Raw genomic sequence first — 17,807 nt, 5'->3', positions numbered from 1 at the left:
CTCATTGATATTCAGTATTAACAAAATATGATACATAGATTAATACACACTCTACTTAGAACGATGCACCCATTCATGAATGCTTTTGAACCACGTTCTTCCCTGTCTTTGTGAGGCTAGTCCTTCCCAGAAATGCCCTTTCTACTTCTTTCTGTCCCTAGAAGTTGCAAACAGCAAACTCCATGCTGTGATTGACCCATATGGTTTTTAAAAATTAAAAGTAGTCACCAACATTTATAAAACTCCAGATTTCAGGGACGCCTGGATGGCTCAGTCGGTTAAGCATCTGCCTTCGGCTCAGGTCATGATCCCAGGGTCCTGGGATCGAGTCCTGCGTCGGGCTCCTTGCTCAGTGGGGAGCCTGCTTCTCCCTCTGCCTGCTGCGCTCTCTCAGTCTCTCTGTCTGTCTGTCTGTCTCTCTCTCTCTCACACACACACACATACATAAATCAATCAGTCTTTAAAATGAATAAATAAAACTCCAGATTTCAGGGATGCCTGGATGGCTCAGTGGGTTAAGCGTCTGCCTTCGGCTCAGGTCATGATCCCAGGGTCCTGGGATCGAGTCCTGCGTCGGGCTCCTTGCTCAGTGGGGAGCCTGCTTCTCCCTCTGCCTGCTGCGCTCTCTCAGTCTCTCTGTCCGTCTGTCTGTCTCTCTCTCACACACACGCACATACACAAATCAATCAATCAGTCTTTAAAATGAATAAATAAAACTCCAGATTTCAAGCTTCTTTTAATAAGCCAGAATCTCTAGTCCACAGGGCCTCGGGAAGCCACATGACACCCACAAGCCAGAGAAGTCACCCTCTTGCACTTGGGACACAGGCTCCCCCTGCAATCTAGACCCAGCCTCTTCCAAGACATTAGTGTCTCCCAGCCTCCAGCATTGGGCACGTGTTCTAGACAATGGAATTTAACAACTAAATGGTGTCATATCCTTTGCTAGTGTTTTCTATCTTACTTTTGTTTCCTCGTTGATTGTGCACTGCAGGAAGAAGAGAAGGGTTTTTTTTGTTTTGTTTTTTAAAGATTTTATTTATTTATCTGACAGAGAGATAGCGAGAGCAGGAACACAAGCAGGGGGAGTGGGAGAGGGAGAAGCAGGCTTCCCGCAGAGCAGGGAGCCCGATGCGGGGCTCGATCCCACGACCCTAGGATCATGACCTGAGCCGAAGGCAGACGCCTAACGACTGAGGCACCCAGGCGCCCCTAGAAGAGAAGGTTTTACATCAGCCTCAGTGACGACGTAGTCAGCGCTTGGTAAACGGTCGGTCGGTAGGTGTTTGGTTGACACATACCATAGGCTGTGGTTCCCACTTTATTTCCTGTAGGTGGGTGTTCTCTCTCCAGCAAGACCATGGGTTCCCTGCAGTGGTTAGCATGGCGATGAACACTTACTGATCTGCTCTTTGTATATTTTATTTAGAATTTTTACCTGGATAACAAAGGAAAAAAAGAAGGAAAGGAAACAAATGAGAAAATGAATGCTAAGAACAAGGAATCCTTACTTGAGGTAAGTTTAATTTTGCTGAGTGGAAGAAAAGAGAAGGGTATTAACTGTATCTATTTTTAAATTATTTGCTTCTTAGAACAATGGGAGATTCTGAGACACACTGAAATTTTAACTTGGGGCTTTAAAATCAAATTATTACTAAATTATAGCTATTTAGATAATTAAACTGGTTCTTTGAGTCAGTTGTTTAAAAGTATGGCTTTGGCCTATATTTCACTTTCATGAAGTTGGATTAGTAATTCTGGACTAAAACACTTACGAATCCGCATAAAACTCACCTCTTAACGTTCCATGTTTTTCATTACTTAAGTGCACCACAGAAGTCAGATGTAAGGAATTCCAAACCTTTACAGTGAATTCTAAGACGCTCTTCCAATAGCCAGGTGTGGTAGGAAGGATGAGCTTTGGAGTTGGGAAACCTGACACAAGTTCTGGGCCTACCACTGAGGTTCATGTGTTATCGGGCGAGTCCAAGGACCTCAGTCTCCTGGATCATATTGAATTATTACAGCTGTCCCAGGAGGTAGTGGAAGCATTGTGTCGATTACTCTGCACATGTTTGTGATTGTCACTATAGGGTCATGTTCCAGAAGTTCATTTAATGGTTGATTTTTTTTTAAACTCCTAGTGAGTTTTCACATACTAACTATGCTGAAACTCAGGGCTTTGTTCCCAGCACATAATGCAAAGGAGTGCAGAGATCACAGGTCACAGATGGGCATGCTGGAGCCCTAGACAGGTTTTCTTCCTCTTCAACAGTGTGTTGACCTTTTTTTGAATTAGTAGATTTGAGGCTTCTTCTGAAAACTCAGAAGACCCGGTGACACCTGGGCCACATTCACACCTGGAACCAGCTGGCTGACTTTGACGAACACCCTCTCATTCACCAAGGTCTGGCCAGGCTCCCGCACAGGTTTCTCTCCCCACCACATTCTCCCAGCCCTGTACCAGGTGGAGTAGGTGCTAGAACCTTCAGCCACTCCCAAGGTTCTGAAAACATGTTACAGATTCTGCTTTCAGGGGCCAAGAGCACACAGTGGGTATTTCCCGCAGAGGCCCTGCAGTGGGAATGGGGATGTTCTCTGCATTTACCAGACTCCAGGTTGAGTTGAGGAAGAGAAAGCACCAGGTGTCCCTAGCAGCAAGGAGATTCAGGTTCTGAGTGTACCTAGCAGTGATCAGGACTGACAGACATGGAAGGGGAGGGTGAAGTTTCCTGACACAGCCATTTGTTTTTAATCAGTGCTTATCCATCAGCTGTCTGTAAATCAGGGACTGCTTGTGCCTTGATGTATACAATTGCCTGAATAGTTCTTGATACAGGACTTGAGCAGTGTATTAGAAGCTGGATGTGAAAGAAAATACAAAGCATGTTATACTATGAAAAATCAGCATTATCCTGCTTTCCAATTTGGAACAAAAATCTGATTGAAAAGATTATTGACAAGGAAACTAATGCTAGCTAAACTGGGGGGAAATGTGAACAAAAATGTATCCCAGCTCTACTACATATAAATTTACTTTCAGGGTACAAAAATAAAAGTTATTCTACATTTATGAGATGGAATGAAAGGAGGTTGAAAGTTTTTTTGTTTTTTTGGGTTTTTTTTTTTCAAGATTTTATTTTTATTTATTTGACAGAGAGAGACACAGCGAGAGAGGGAACACAAGCAGGGGGAGTGGGAGAGGGAGAAGCAGGCCTCCCGCGGAGCAGGGAGCCCGATGCGGGGCTCGATCCCAGGACCCCGGGATCATGACCTGAGCCGAAGGCAGACGCCCAACGACTGAGCCACCCAGGCACCCCAAAAGGAGGTTGAAAGTTATAAAAAAGAAAGCCCAAAATAAATTTGAGTATTTGAACTGGGAGATAGAATGATATGTAATTTTACTGCATTGCTTTTTCAAAAGAAATTTCTAAGAATTATATAACTGTACGCAAGTTTTGACATTTGAAAATCTACACCCAGAAAATTTATTTTGTCCCTCTCCTTTTCTGATACCATAGTATTAATTGCTTGTTTTGTTCTTCAGTAAGAAAACCATCACAGGAATAAATTAACTTACACATATTTAGGTATAGGATTATATATTCTAATTTTTCTATTTCCTAGCAGTAAAATAGTAATTTTTTTACTTGTAGGAAAAGGAATAATTCTTGTATTTACCAACTTACAATAACAGAAATAGCCTTTATGGAATGCTTGCTTTTAGAGTAAACCAAGATTGTACTCACAACCTTTCTTGTTAAGCTGGGCTATTATGACTCCGTTTTTACAAGTAAAGGAACTGAGATTTAGTGACTTGCCCACGTTCACAAAGCTAAGTGGTGAAGAAGCCTTGAAGTGTAACTCAAGAGCTGAGATTCAACCACCATGGTATCCCTCCTCTCTTTTGACAAATAGCATGCAGTGTAATTGTATGCATTCAGAGTTATAAACAAATGACTTTTAGCCTAAAGCCTAGTTTGCCATAGTTTGTTTAAATGTGAACAAAAATGTGGTTTTTGTTTCTTTCCTGGGTTCTCTATAATTGGAATTTCAATTTCAGGAAAGTTTCTGTGGAACATCCATCATTGTGCCAGAACTTGAAGGAGCTCTTTATTTGAAAGAAGATGGAAAGAAATCCTGGAAAAGGCGCTATTTTCTTTTACGGGCTTCTGGAATTTATTATGTACCCAAAGGAAAAACTAAGGTGAGAAGGAAAAATAAAACTCTTTATCAAAAAATCATTTTATGAAAATGAAACTGAAGAAATCCTCAGGTGGCAACTTAAATGCACTCTTTCACTCTGAAATTTGTGTTATTACGATGTTTATACAAATACATACCCTATTCAGACAGAATTGCAGAAGTCCTTTTGAATTTTTCCATAGCTTTCTCCTGAAGGTGAAGAATTTTATCTATTTTTTTTTAAAGATTTTATTTATTTATTTGAGAGAATGAGAGAGAGCACATGAGAGGGGGGAGGGTCAGAGGGAGAAGCAGACTCCCTGCCGAGCAGGGAGCCCGATGCGGGACTCGGTCCAGGGACTCCAGGATCATGACCTGAGCCGAAGGCAGTCGCTTAACCAACTGAGCCACCCAGGCGCCCGAATTTTATCTATTTTAAAGTCAGGTTTCAAAAATTATGGCAGAAGCACTTTTCTAGAGATTAATTTGTTACTTTACATATCTATTTCTGAAGATTTTCTTCCTCTGTATTTACCATTATAGTAAACTTCCTTTATCTGGAATCATAGAGGTATAAGTGTTGAGAGATCTACATTAAGATTGTAGCCCTTATACTTTGAACATTTAAATTGTTCTCTGAGGTGTACTAGATGCATTTACCTGCCTATTTTAGAAGAGTGTCTTAGGTATCATTAAACTACATGGTGATTTAAGATTATTGCCTCAGATCTACAAGCATATCATAAATTCTCCATCTTTGAAATGAATTTTGACTCTCATTCTGACCCTTAGCTTTTTCTAAGACCGTTTTTTAGAGGCTTGGGGCATTTCCATCTTTTGCTTACCCATAAAAAGCTTTAGGATACCTCTCTCATCTATATCTGGGGTACTCTGAAGCATTTTGCCTTCACTTCCAAATCCAGGGCACCACCAAATGGCATATGTACAAATTGCAGGCTTCTTCCAATAAGGCTTGACCCACGTTCCCAAGCAGGTGAAGTCCTGGGAAATATCCAGGTCTGCCGCTCTAGTTGGAAGACTCTCTTACCGCTGTTGGAATGCAGGAGAGGCACTATGGGTAACACTCGGTTTAGGGGCAGCAACGGCTCCTACGTAGTGTCGATCTTAGAGAACTGATACCTTCCCATTTGTGCCATCTTCAGTCCAGTCCCATAATGGGGACGTAAGAGGAGCTGACCCACAAATAATTTTGTTTTAGAAGTGTTTGGGGGAAAAAAGACTTTGGCATTTACATGTAAATGAGATGTATAAATAAACCTATCACAACACACTTAGTGATAAAATTAGAAGTGTTCAACTGGCTTTGGACCAAAGTACTTTTTCTCACTGCTACCATTAACCTTGGAATGGAGGAACAATCCAGGAGTCAAGAAAAAGAATAAGAAGTAGAATTTTTTGGAAAAGATGAGACAAAACTCTCTTTAGTCACACTTGACATGATTGTCTACCAGAAATATAAGACACTCAACTGAAAAGCTATTAGGACCAAATAAATTTACCAAATAAGAAACTGTTTTCCTTTGTACAAACAATATGCAAATTAAAATATAATGCAAAATATTTTATGCATAGTAGGAACAAAAAAATACAAAATACTCAACAATAAACATAACAGGAAATGTTCAAGACCTATGTGGCATAAAATATAAAAGTAAATAAAGGAAGTGAAATAGAACTGAAATAAATAGAAATATACCATGTTGGTGGATGAAAAGATATTCTCTCCCAAACTTTCTATATATTAAATCCTAAGAAAACTTTCTTTTTTTTTAAAGATTTTATTTATTTGTCAGAGAGAGAGACACAGAGAGAGCACACAAGCAGGGTGAGAGGCAGGCATAGGGAGAAGCAGGCTCCCCGCTGAGCAAAGAGCCCAATGCGGGACTCGATCCCAGGACCCTGGGATCATGACCTGAGCCAAAGGCAGCCGCTTAACCAACTGTGCCATCTGGGTGTCCCCCAAGAAAAATTTCAATAGGATTGTTTTGACTTGAATTTCACAAACTGATTTTTAAATTCATCAGAGGGGCGCCTGGGTGGCTCAGTTGGTTTCGTGTCCAACTCTTGATCTTGGCTCAGGTCATGATCTCAGAGTTGTGAGTTCAAGCCCCATGTTGAAAAAAAATAAAAATAAAATTAATCAGGAAGAGATACTGTTCCCCCCCCAAAAAAAAAAGTTGTGAAGAAAATTGAGGTAGAACTCCTCCTTCCAGATGCCAAAACATTAGGTAAAAACAGTACAAGTGGAGAAAACAGATCAACACAGATCTAGTAATATAAGGGAAATTAAAGTGAGCATTTTATAGTAGTGGAGAATGACTATGGTATTTAATAAATAGCATTGGTATTTAATAAAATCGTATATCTATTTGGAGAAAATAGTTTCTTACCTCATACCATGTTCCAAATTAAATCATAGATTGATTAAATATATTTAGAAAAAATATAAAATCTTCTTTTATCTATATTTTGTTTTAAATTTTCTGAGAAAATATAGGTTAATATTTTCATAATTTGGGTATGGGGAAACCTTCAGTAAGACTAAAAACTCAAAATTATAAAGGAAAAAAGGACAAATTTGACCATGGAAAGTGTTTTTAATTTTTTTAATTTAAATTCAATTTAATTAACATGTAGTGTATTACTAGTTTCAGAAGTAATTTAGTGATTCATCAGTTTCATATAACACCCAGTGCTCATTACATCAAGTGCCTTCCTTAATGTCCATCACCCAGTTACCCCAACCCCCCACCCAGGGGTTTTTTAATTCTTTACTGCCCAAGATACCAAACAAGAAGTTAAAGACTAGCTCTGGAGTTAGAGAGTACACTTTAGCATGTATAACCAAATATGAATACCCACAAAATATATAGACCTCAACAAATCAATAAGAAAAAAAAAAAAACCTGCTCATAGAGAAACAGAAAAGCTTATTAAGTGAGAATTTACAGAAAAAGAAATATCAATAGCCTGTGAACAATTAAAAAGTTGCTCTGTCTTACCAGTAGTATATCAGGGAAATGTAAAATGAAAGGTGAAATATTTCTTCCTATGAGATTGATAAAATGAACAATGTTGATAATATCCAGATTTCAGCAGGAGTAAGTAAGAAAAATGGGCACTGTCATGCTCAGAAGGTTAGAATATAAACTGATACAGCCAAATTGGGGGACAATTTAACAAGATCTTTTCGACTATAAAGGGGAATACCCTTTCAAATGGCAGCTCCGCATTTAGCAATCAGCCCCACGGAAATATTTGTTCATATGCACAGTATTTTTTGCAAGAGCAAGATTACAATAACCTCTAGTCATCTGTGGTAGGAATGGTTAAATAAATCGTTACGCCCATGGAGTGGAGCACTGTGTACTCACTCCATGACTGTTGTGTATCCGTCCGTATGTCTGGACATAGAAAGACCCCAAGATACTATGTTAAGAAAATAGCAAGTTCATGGAAGAGTGTTTATAGTAAAATCTCATCATTCATATTTTTAAAATTGTTTATGTGTATGTATGTATATAGGTATGTCTACCCATATACATATGTATATAAATGTTCACCCAGAAACATTTGGAAGAATACTTCCAAACTATTAACAATGGTACTTCCAGAGAAAAGAGTGGAATCAGAAAAAAGGAGCATAGAAGATTTTCATTTAATTATATATATGTATAATACAGTGTTCTTAAAATTATGATGAATAGGTTTTATTTTTTCAGTTTAAAAGAAAACAAGACTTTGAAAATCCAGAAGAAAATATCTTACAAGAAAAAAACTGTACAGCCATCTTTAAAGGAGGAATTGTGCACTGAGGTGTAGCCGTTCTGCCCTCTGCTCTTTATTCAATAACCTAGTAAAGAATTATAGAATGTGAAGGTAAAAAAAAAAAAGAGTAATAGGGTGAATTTTAATTGAAGTGTAACCAAATATGTAGATGAGAGATTGCAGTCCTCACAAGCACATTATACATGGTGGAGAGGTTTCTGTCTCCATGGCAACACCAGCACCGAAGAGAAAGCATGAAAGGAATCTTTTTTTTTCTCAGGGAGAAGTGCATGACGTGTGTGCTGATTTACTGAGCATCAAATTTACCTCTTATTGTTCATCCTGAGGAGGACTTTCTCTTTTTGAATGCTCAATCATGAAATCACTGACTTGGAATGGCAGAAGCCAGAATGAAATTTCTGACTAGGTGGTCAGTCCCCTCGCCTTGACCGCACCAGTAACAGCGGCTCAAGGTCAGCCAGTCAGCTCTGGCCCTGGGAGTCCACATACAGGTGCCAGAAAAGCAGTACAACGTTCCACTCCACTGCTGGGTCTATGGCACGCCGTTTTGTCTGGGGTGTGCTCTTTTACCTCTAAAAATGCCGACTTGACTTTCAGAAAATATATACATGATAGATGCTTAAATAAGTTACCTAAAATTCAATATTTTTCTGCTAACATGTAATCCTTAGTTGTGCCGTCAAGGACAGCCTTGAAAAATTATTAGCTGTCAACTCAGTTAAGGTTATTTTTTTCCTTGTCTTTCAGACATCTCGAGATCTGGCATGTTTTATACAGTTTGAAAATGTCAACATTTATTATGGGATTCAGTGTAAAATTAAATATAAAGCACCCACTGACTACTGCTTTGTTTTAAAGGTATGTCATAAGAAGTCCTTGATTTAGATTTGTGAGCAATTCGAGTCAATATTTCCTTTTAAGGGAAAAAAATGCTAAATGTTATATAATTAACCACAAGTGTATCATAGTAATTTTTTCATTTTAAACCAAAATAGGAAAGGTGGAAGCATTTCTGCCCTCAGTTCCTGTTTCTGAATCTAAAACTATTTTATAATGAATCTGTCCAGGCTTCTTCATCACTTATAAAAATGAAAGCTCTCCATTTTGAACAAATCTGATCTATGGTTTTTCAGTTCTTTATTGGACCATTATTCCACTGTAAGAAGTTTTTAGAAATTAGGAACGTCACAAGATTTCCTGGAAAAATATAGAAAATACAAAAAATAGAAAAAAAAACTTTGTCTAAAAATAGCATTACTGGGTCTTGAAACTTTTTAAGGTGTATATTATCAAAAGGTAATTATCGGGTGTTTGGTAAGGTTTACGTTAGCACCGTCTTTTGGAAGGTTGGGCAGAAGCGACTGTTTTCCGCCAAATTAACAACTGACTCCTAGAAATGGATTCAGGGAATTTATGTAGCTATTCTGACCATACCGTTGCCTCAAACACCATAAATTCCTTTCCCTTCTCAGCCCCTCAATCACATCTCATACCAGAAAGTGCTGATTATCTAATTCCATAGGTATGGCACAAGGCTGTGTACAGAATTTCTCCTGAGAGTCAGGTTCCTCATTTTCCATCTGGGATGGAAGTCTGTGGAGCAGGTGTTAATAAGACCAGGGTCCTGGTGAGATTCCTTTGTAGGTCAGTCACCCACCCACCCCCCCGACGGAAGAAGCCCATCACCACGTTCCTAGAAATGTCTGCTGCCACACTGCATGTGGGTGTCCATGTCACCTCTCCTGAGGAAGTGGTTCAAAGTCTGTACTACAGGTTTACATCATTTTCGTAAGTGGAGGACAACACTTAACATTTAACATGTATGGCAAACATATTCTTTGTCAAGGACCACGTCATTAGAGATGATCTCAGAGGTGCTCACACTAGTGTGATGTTGTCACGCATCTGTTACTCCAGGAGTTGGGTGTCTGTCTCCTAGACCCAAACGTTCCCAAAACTCTGATTGAGCGCAGGCAGCCTGGGCATTCATTCATTCGTTCGTTCGTTCATTCATTCATTCGTTCATTTACTCAATATTGATTGAATGCCAGCTATCTGCTAGGTACTGTCCCAGGTGCTAGGAATACAGAAGTGAACCAAACTTATAATAATCCCTGTTCTCATGGAGTTTATATTCAGTGTGAGAGAAATGGCAATAAACAAAAAAAGAAAGTGATATCAGGTAATGCTAAGGCTCTGGATAAATATGAAACAGGGTAGGGGACAGAGTGTGCCAGGACCAGGGCCTCTTTAAATGGGTTGGCCAGGGAAAGGGTCTCTGAGGGAATGACATTTAACAAAAGATGTGAGTAAAGTGAGGGAGGAAGAATTACCCAGGGAAGAGCATTCCAGAAACAAGAACAGCAAGTGCAAAGGCCCTGAGGCAAGGGTCCATTTGGGTCAGAAGGAAGAGAGATGAGGAGAATGTCCTGCCTACTTCAGGTTCCCGCATCTCCTTTCCTGTTCCTGGCATAGATGGGGTAGTGAGAATAATGACAAACACATAGCATCTATAAGGCAATGTTTTAAGCACTTTACATACATTAACACATTTAATCCTCTTACCAACCTTTTGAGGTAAAAGCCATAATTCTCCCTAAAATATAGATGTGGAAGCTGAGCACAGAGACTCCCCAACCAGTAAGTGGCTGAACCACAATAAGAAACCAGGCGGTGGGGGCACCTGGGTTAAGCGTCCAACTCTTGATTTCAGCTCAGGTCTTGATCTCAGGGTCAAGAATTTAAGCCCTGCATTGGGCTCCACGCTGGGTGTGGAGCCTACTTAAAAAAAAGAAAGAAAGCAACCAGGTGGTGGCTCAGAGGCCCCTTTCTGAGACTGCTGTTTGTTAGGATGCAAAATCTCTGCCCTGCCCCACGCCTGCCACCAGCCGGCCTGAACCATGTCTTCATTGTATTCCTGTCTGACCCCATAGCCCTTGTTTGGAATTCTGAGACCCTGAGAAATTAGCAGACTGGAGGCCCTCATTTCCACGTGTGCATTCTAATGCCCGCATCTCTTAAGCAGGGAGAAGGTTTTGAGAGAGGTTCTGAAATGCTGGTCAGTAACTGGCTGACTCAGACTCATGGTAAAAATACAAGTTCCAAGGCCCTGGACCCACTGACTCAAAATGCTTAAGGATGGGGCCCAGGAATTTTTGCTTTCCCTAAGCACAGCCAAGTTTCACACGCAGAGTATTAGAATGTGTCCTACCTCCAAACATCCACCGTTAGGGCTTAGTTGGTAATGGAATACACTTTAGAGCGGACAAATTGAATGACAGTTGTCAGGAGGGAGCAAAGGCCCCAAACCCAGGGCTGGGGCCCAGAGGCTCAGCAGGGATGTCTAGTGAGAGAAAAACAATATCCCAGACCCAGAGGTTCCCAGGATGAGGTTTAGACACAGCGAGCAGGACAGGAACTCAGTTTCTCATGCCAACTCACAAGTTTGGAAGTAGGTCCTGGAATCACGATTTGAATGATCTGACCTGGGTTGCAGGTAACTCTGGGCTGCACCAAGAATGGCCATGCTGAGACCCAGGGTATTGGACTAGAACATCTAAAACCCGCATATCCAAAAAAATAAAAAAAAAAAAATGTTTAATAAAACCCACATATCCAAGGCCTAAGCCTTCAGGAGAGGGTTGGGGGCTTCTCTGAAGTGGGGTTTAGGGGTGGTACAGGGCTCCAAGATAGAGGAAAAAAGCAGGCCTGATAGATACAGAAATGGACAGGAGTCAGGAACAGTCCTCATGGAACATTTCCCTTTTCCTCAGAATGTGATCAGTTTTGTTCTCAAACCAATTTTATGAGCAGTCACCCTGCTCATTCTGCTCTTAAGCATGATTCTCAGTACCTTCCCAAAATACTGGGAATTGTTATTAATTTGCTGAGTAAAAGGGTCTGTCGCAGTTTGGAGAACTTAACTTGTTTATGAACATTTGGTCACTTATTTCCCTTTCTGTCCACTATGGGAAAAAAATCTCTTGACATTAAAATATTTCATTAGGGTGAAGAGATGTACAGAATTCAAAGAATATGTATATACATTACAAAAGGAATTCGGGATATGGAGAAGCAGGTTAAGAGATTGTATGATTCCATAGCCATGCACTGATTGAGAAATCCAGTCCAAAAGTGTCTTATTCAGTGTGAGCTTACTGATTATGACAGTCCACCTTCCTGCTATCAGGAAGATGAGAGTGTGAGTCCTGGCCTGTCACCTGGCACATTGTCGACACTCTCTACACCCTGTGGCCCTCTTCTACAAAGTGGGGATGATTGTACCCGACCCTTCTTATGTGGATTAAATAATATATGTTCAAAGCACCCTGAGTTCCATGTCTGGAAACATAGCACTCATTAATTGGTAGTCATTATTACAACACTTTATCATTAGTAATTATTTCTGTTGACCAGTGGTTCTCAAATTTTACTGTGCATGAGAATCACCAAGAGAGATGCTAAAACACGGATTTCTGGGCCCCTAGAGTTTCTGATTCAGTGGGTCTGAGATCAGGCCCAGGAATTAGCTCTTCCACGAAATCCCCAGGTGCTGCTGCTGCCATTTGCCAGGACCACACTCTGAGAAAGCAGGATAGACGTCACTTGTCCCTCAGTCCCTTAGAGCTTGTGCATACTCACGGGAAAGATGCCAGAATCCAAAGAAAGGACTTGGTACTCGAGAATCATTTCTTTCCTTGTACTTGTCTTTGAGGCACACTCCCATTCCGAGCCTGTGATGAAGTTCCTCCTTTGTGAATTCTTTCTCACTCCATTCTGAGGCTAAATGCGATGGGTCAGTGGAAGTAAATATATTCCAGGAGAAATGATGTTTTTATCGAGGTCTGTTCAGAGGCCATGGAGTTATCATGGAAAGAGCATTGGAATTCTGCTCCATTAACTCATCTTCTCTCTACCCCTTACTCTGCTCCATTTTCCTCACAGAAGTTTTCATAATCTGAAATTATATTATGTAACGTTTTATATTTTTATTGGATTTCTACCCTAGTAGAATATAAACTTTTTCTTTTGTGTTTACTATTATGTTCCAGAGCCTGAATCAGTATTAAATGCTTAATTCACATCTGTTGAACGAATGAATGAACAGAAATGCACATCAAGCTCCCTGCCCTATTGTGCTGTCATTAATATTAATTATTATCCCTTCTGTCATTAATATTAATAGTAGTATGCCCTCTCATGTTACAGGCTCTGTGTTGGGTCCTTTCATACATTATTTCACTTAATCTTTCAACAGCCCTTCGAGGGAGGCATTATCATCTCTACATTGTAGATGTGGAAACAGAAACTCCCAGAGGTTCATGAACTTGGCCAAGGTCACCTCATGCTTATTGTTAAACATAAAGTGTGTTCTCTTGAGAACGAACTCTCTTCACTCCTATCTTTTTCTTTTCTTTTTTTTTTTTTTTTTAAGGTCTTGAGGTCTTTTATTTTCTTTACATTTATCATGCCATGAATTCATAGGAAGTGGGTTCCAGCAGCTTGGGCTCCTTTCCATTGGTTCTCACAAAGTGTGCTTCTCTGGGTAGGGCAAGCTGGCGCTTCAGTTGAACCCAAGTACCTTTCTCTTTGGCTTCCTTCTTTTTCTGATCATTTTCCTTCACACACTTCAGGAAGCTATCTCAGCTCTTTGAGTGTTTAATATGCTCAATGCGTACGTTAATTCTCTTGGCAAGCATCTTGCCCTTAACTTGTTTGTTTACAACAATGCCAACAGCATGCTGAGTAACATTGTAGACTCTTCCAGTTTTGCCATGGTAACATTTGTGGGGCATTCCTTTTTGAACAGTGCCCATTCCCTTGATGTCCACAATATCACATTTCTTATAGATTCGCATGTATGTGGCCAAAGGAATAACTCCATGTTTTCTAAAAGGCCTAGAGAACATATAGCAGGTACCTCTCCTCTTTCCCTTTGTGTTGGTCATTTTGGCGAATTACTGGAAGATGGCGGTTCCCTCTTCGCTCCTATCTTGAATCTCTTAGAGCTAAGATTTAGGGTCAACATTCTCTTAGTACTGCACCTTCCTTTCCCTAGCCTACTCAAGAGCCACATCACATGTGGGGCTCATACAGTTGAGCTAAGTAGCTCACTTTTGGTTCTTGAGTCTGCTTTTTGCTGACCAGGTCAACTCCTGCCCTCACAGAAGATTTTAGCAGCTTTTCCCCCTGCTTTCTGCTCAACTCAATCTCCTACCTCATCCCCTGACATCATCTATACTCTTCTCAAAGAGTCTCTCACCTATGAACCTCTCTAGTCAGCACACCTTGCCTTCTAATTGGAGAAGACAGAAAAGGGAAGGATTGAGTTGCCCTGGTTTACTTCCTGTTTACCTCTCAACTTAATCTAACACAGTCATCATCCTTCCAACTTTGTGTCTCAGAGGAAAAGGCTCCTTCCTCCAAGGCCAGTCCCTCCAACATTAACCCTTCCCTGGGACCTGCACCATCCGTGACTCCCTTTTGCTTCAGCGTCTTCACCCTCTCTCCAGAGAATTCTTCTCTTGGGCTACAACACATTCAAATATTCCTTGGGCGGGTATTCCAAATCACTTCCCTCAGTTTGATCTTCCCCACACCTTTGGCTTCTGCCTTCCCTTTCACTCAGACTTCCTGAGAGAGCAGTATGTCCTCCTTGTCCTCAACTTCTATTCTGTCAGTAAAACTCATTCATTCCAAAATATTTCTCTCCAACCTACTGCTATCCAGGACCTTAGGATACACAGTAAACAAAACAAATAACTTGGCTTTGTGGAGCTTGCACTCTGGCTGGCTTCTCCTCCTTCCTGTGCTGAAACTATTATTACAGTTTCTGGTGAACAATCAGCTGTTTCAATCCTCAGGCTTCTGGTCCTCCTGGCGTCATTTGCATTGGTGATAACAGGCTCGCCCTCAACCCAGACCCGTCTATCCACCTGCTCCTCCATTTCTGCGGGGTCCTCCTCCTCCCACACACACTGGAATGTTCTCCGGGGTTCGATATTCTGTTTTCACCAGCCTCCTGCTCTTTCGGAGGAATCGTATTCACAGCCACATCTCCAGCTGTTGTCTGCACACTAATAATTCCCAGTCTATAGACAACTGTCTCACCTTCTCTTCCCAGTCTTTCACCTGAGATAACTGTGCCCAAGGGCACTTCAGCCATAACCTGTCACATGGTGTTTTCAGCTTTCTCTCCACCCCCACAAACTCCACCTTTCTGCAGTCCCACTCCAGATGAGTGGTACCATCCCCCACTGTATTACTTTTGGGGAGCTGCCATATCAAAGTTCCACAGACCAGCTGGCTTAAAACAACAGGAATTTTTGCTCTCACAATTCAGGAACCCAGAAGTTTAAAATCAAGGTGTCCATAGGGTTGGTTCCTTTTGGAGGGCTCTGAGGGAAAATCTGCTCCATGCCTCTCTCCTGGCTTCTGTCCGTTTCCAGCAAGCCTTGGCATTCCTTGGCTTACAGCCGCATAACGCCGATCTCTGCCTCTATATCACATGCCCTCCACTCCCTGCATGTCTGTGTTTCTTCTCTTCCCACAAGGACACCAGTCATATTGGATTAAGGCCCACCCTAATCAAGCGTGACCTCATTTTAACTAGATTATGTCTACAAAGATCCTATTTACAAATAAGGTCCCATTCACAGGTACCAGCGGTTAGGACTACAGCATATCTTTAGAGGGGACGCAGTTACGCCCATAATACCCAACTACTTTTCCAAGCTACAGATAGAGAAACCATCCTAGAAGTCCCTTCCCTTTCTTGTCCAACCCATCATCAACCTTTGATTTTCCATCACAGAGGTGTCTCATCCAGCCCTCTCTGTCTGTCCTTCCCCCTCACTCCAAGCCCATCTTCCACATCACTGCCGGGGGTTGCCTGCATCCCTCTGATCTTCTAAAATGTCTGATGCCTACAGGACAATGTCCAGATGCGAGCTTGACACCAGGCACTGGATTCTGGCTCCAGCTCATTTTCTGCCTCTTCTTTCCATGGCTCCCAGGCCTTAGCCACACAGAATTTCTAGATGTGCCTCAGATGGGATCGAGTGATAGAATACACTTCTTCCAAAGAGCCTTTCTCATTCTCTGTTTTCAAACTTTTATTATGAAATTCACCATGTCATAGAGTAATCATATTTTTGTTGACATATGTCTCCTCCAGCAACATCCCCAGCCGCCACTTCCTAATTATGGTGTGAGCCTCTTATTCATCCTTATTAATGACAGGTATATTTCTTAGCACCCCAAGGTATTTGGTGAATGCACAGGTCTTTAGTTCTTAGCCATTCCTTCGGCTTTGGCTTAATCTTTCTCGACACAGTTTTCTCCTTTGTAACACAGAGTTGCCTCAGTTTAGAGGATCTGTAAGATCTGTTCTGATCTGCAGTTGCCCTGACCCTTGTGTATTGTGCTGCATGAAAGAGCTTCTCTCTTTCAGGAACAATCCAACCAATTGCACAAGAGACTGGCCAGTGGTACTGAACCAGCAGTTTTTTTTCCTTAAACCCCTTTGCAAATAATTTTTCAGTGAAAGGCTCAGGGAGGAAACCCCTTGGCAAGGTCCTAAACCATGACTGGAAAACAAGCACAGTGACTTGCTGTCTGACGTCCTGGGAGCCAGGAAGGAGCCTCGTACCCACTAGATAGCTCGTCTTAGAACCATAAAATCTGAGGATTGCAAGCAACCTCAGAGGTCATCGGTTGCTGACTCTCCCATGTACATTTGTAGTATGCATGTAGTGTAAGGAAGTCAGTGAGAATGAACCAAGGTCTGTACATCTACCTCATCATCACAGGGGGGCCATGTCAGAACCCAAGTTCAAGAGTTCTTGCCTCTGTTTTATCCTCAAAACCCATTATGTTCAATGGAATAACCACATTTTACTCTCTTTGGATAAATAACATACTTAAGAAATTATTTATTGTGCTGCTCGAGTGGGTACCTCTACCCAGACAGCTGATTGGTGCACTTCGTTGCAAGCACAATGTGACGTATAGTCTGCGGTTAGGAACCTGGCTCTCGCGAAGCATGAACCAAAAAACAAACGAAGAATATTTTAAGATAGCAAGCCCAAGGTAACCATGTTAACTTTAAAAATTTCTCAGGAGAAAAAAAAATAATAACTGCTTTCTAAGAAAAATTGTAAGCATTAAGTTGCTGAAGAGACCCAAGTTTGCCCCTCTTACATGACCGTCAACGAGAATGCTGTTGTAAGTCAGGGAGCTGTGTTTCAGTTACGGAAAGACAAGAACTTTGGTTTGACTTTGCGGATTCCATTGTTGGAGGGAGTGTTGCAGGCATCTGTGGAATGTTACATTCCATCCAGGAAATAAGTCACTTGTCATCAATATGACCTTCCAGTTAATTAATGTTACAAATCCACTTTTGCTGCTAGGCCACATTATCTGAGTTGATAGAGAGTTTCCATTTTAAAGGCCCCCACAGAGGATGATCATTGGGGTTACATTTATAATAAAGCTAAAATCTAACGTTCAGAATTAATGAGGAAGCTTTGAACCCCTAACGGGGGAGAAGGCACAGCAGCCATTCAGAAGTGTATGCTGCCATCTGCTGGCCAGAATGGAAGACTACAGGCAACACTGGGGAGCTCTGTATTGTCACCCTCAGGAAAACTCCTAATCAAAATCCTAGAGGAGGGGCGCCTGGGTGGCTCAGTCGGTTAAGCGACTGCCTTCGGCTCAGGTCATGATCCTGGAGTCCCGGGATCGAGTCCCGCATCGGGCTCCCTGCTTGGCAGGGAGTCTGCTTCTCCCTCTGACCCTCCTCCCTCTCATGT

General features: G+C 41.4%; 1 protein-coding gene and 1 pseudogene across 2 annotated transcripts in view; one reads left to right on the top strand and one right to left on the bottom strand.

Annotated features, from left to right (window-relative positions):
• The window catches only part of APBB1IP (amyloid beta precursor protein binding family B member 1 interacting protein), a 115,813-nt gene that overhangs the window by 77,203 nt on the left and 20,803 nt on the right, over positions 1-17,807 (top strand). For both annotated transcript variants that reach the window (XM_081820758.1, XM_081820757.1), the window contains exons 8-10: positions 1,430-1,516; positions 4,064-4,207; positions 8,743-8,853. In XM_081820758.1, coding sequence (XP_081676884.1) covers positions 1,430-1,516; positions 4,064-4,207; positions 8,743-8,853 — 342 coding nt within the window. The remainder of the gene's footprint in view (positions 1-1,429; positions 1,517-4,063; positions 4,208-8,742; positions 8,854-17,807) is intronic.
• Positions 13,446-13,973, bottom strand: LOC115945129 (large ribosomal subunit protein eL21 pseudogene; annotated as a pseudogene).

The sequence above is a fragment of the Leptonychotes weddellii genome, chromosome 5 (assembly GCF_054177405.1).
Source record: "Leptonychotes weddellii isolate Sample4059 chromosome 5, ASM5417740v2, whole genome shotgun sequence".
Taxonomy (NCBI): domain Eukaryota; kingdom Metazoa; phylum Chordata; class Mammalia; order Carnivora; family Phocidae; genus Leptonychotes; species Leptonychotes weddellii.
The sequence above is the reverse complement of the archived record's forward strand: the minus strand, read 5'-3'. Positions and strand labels throughout refer to the sequence as shown.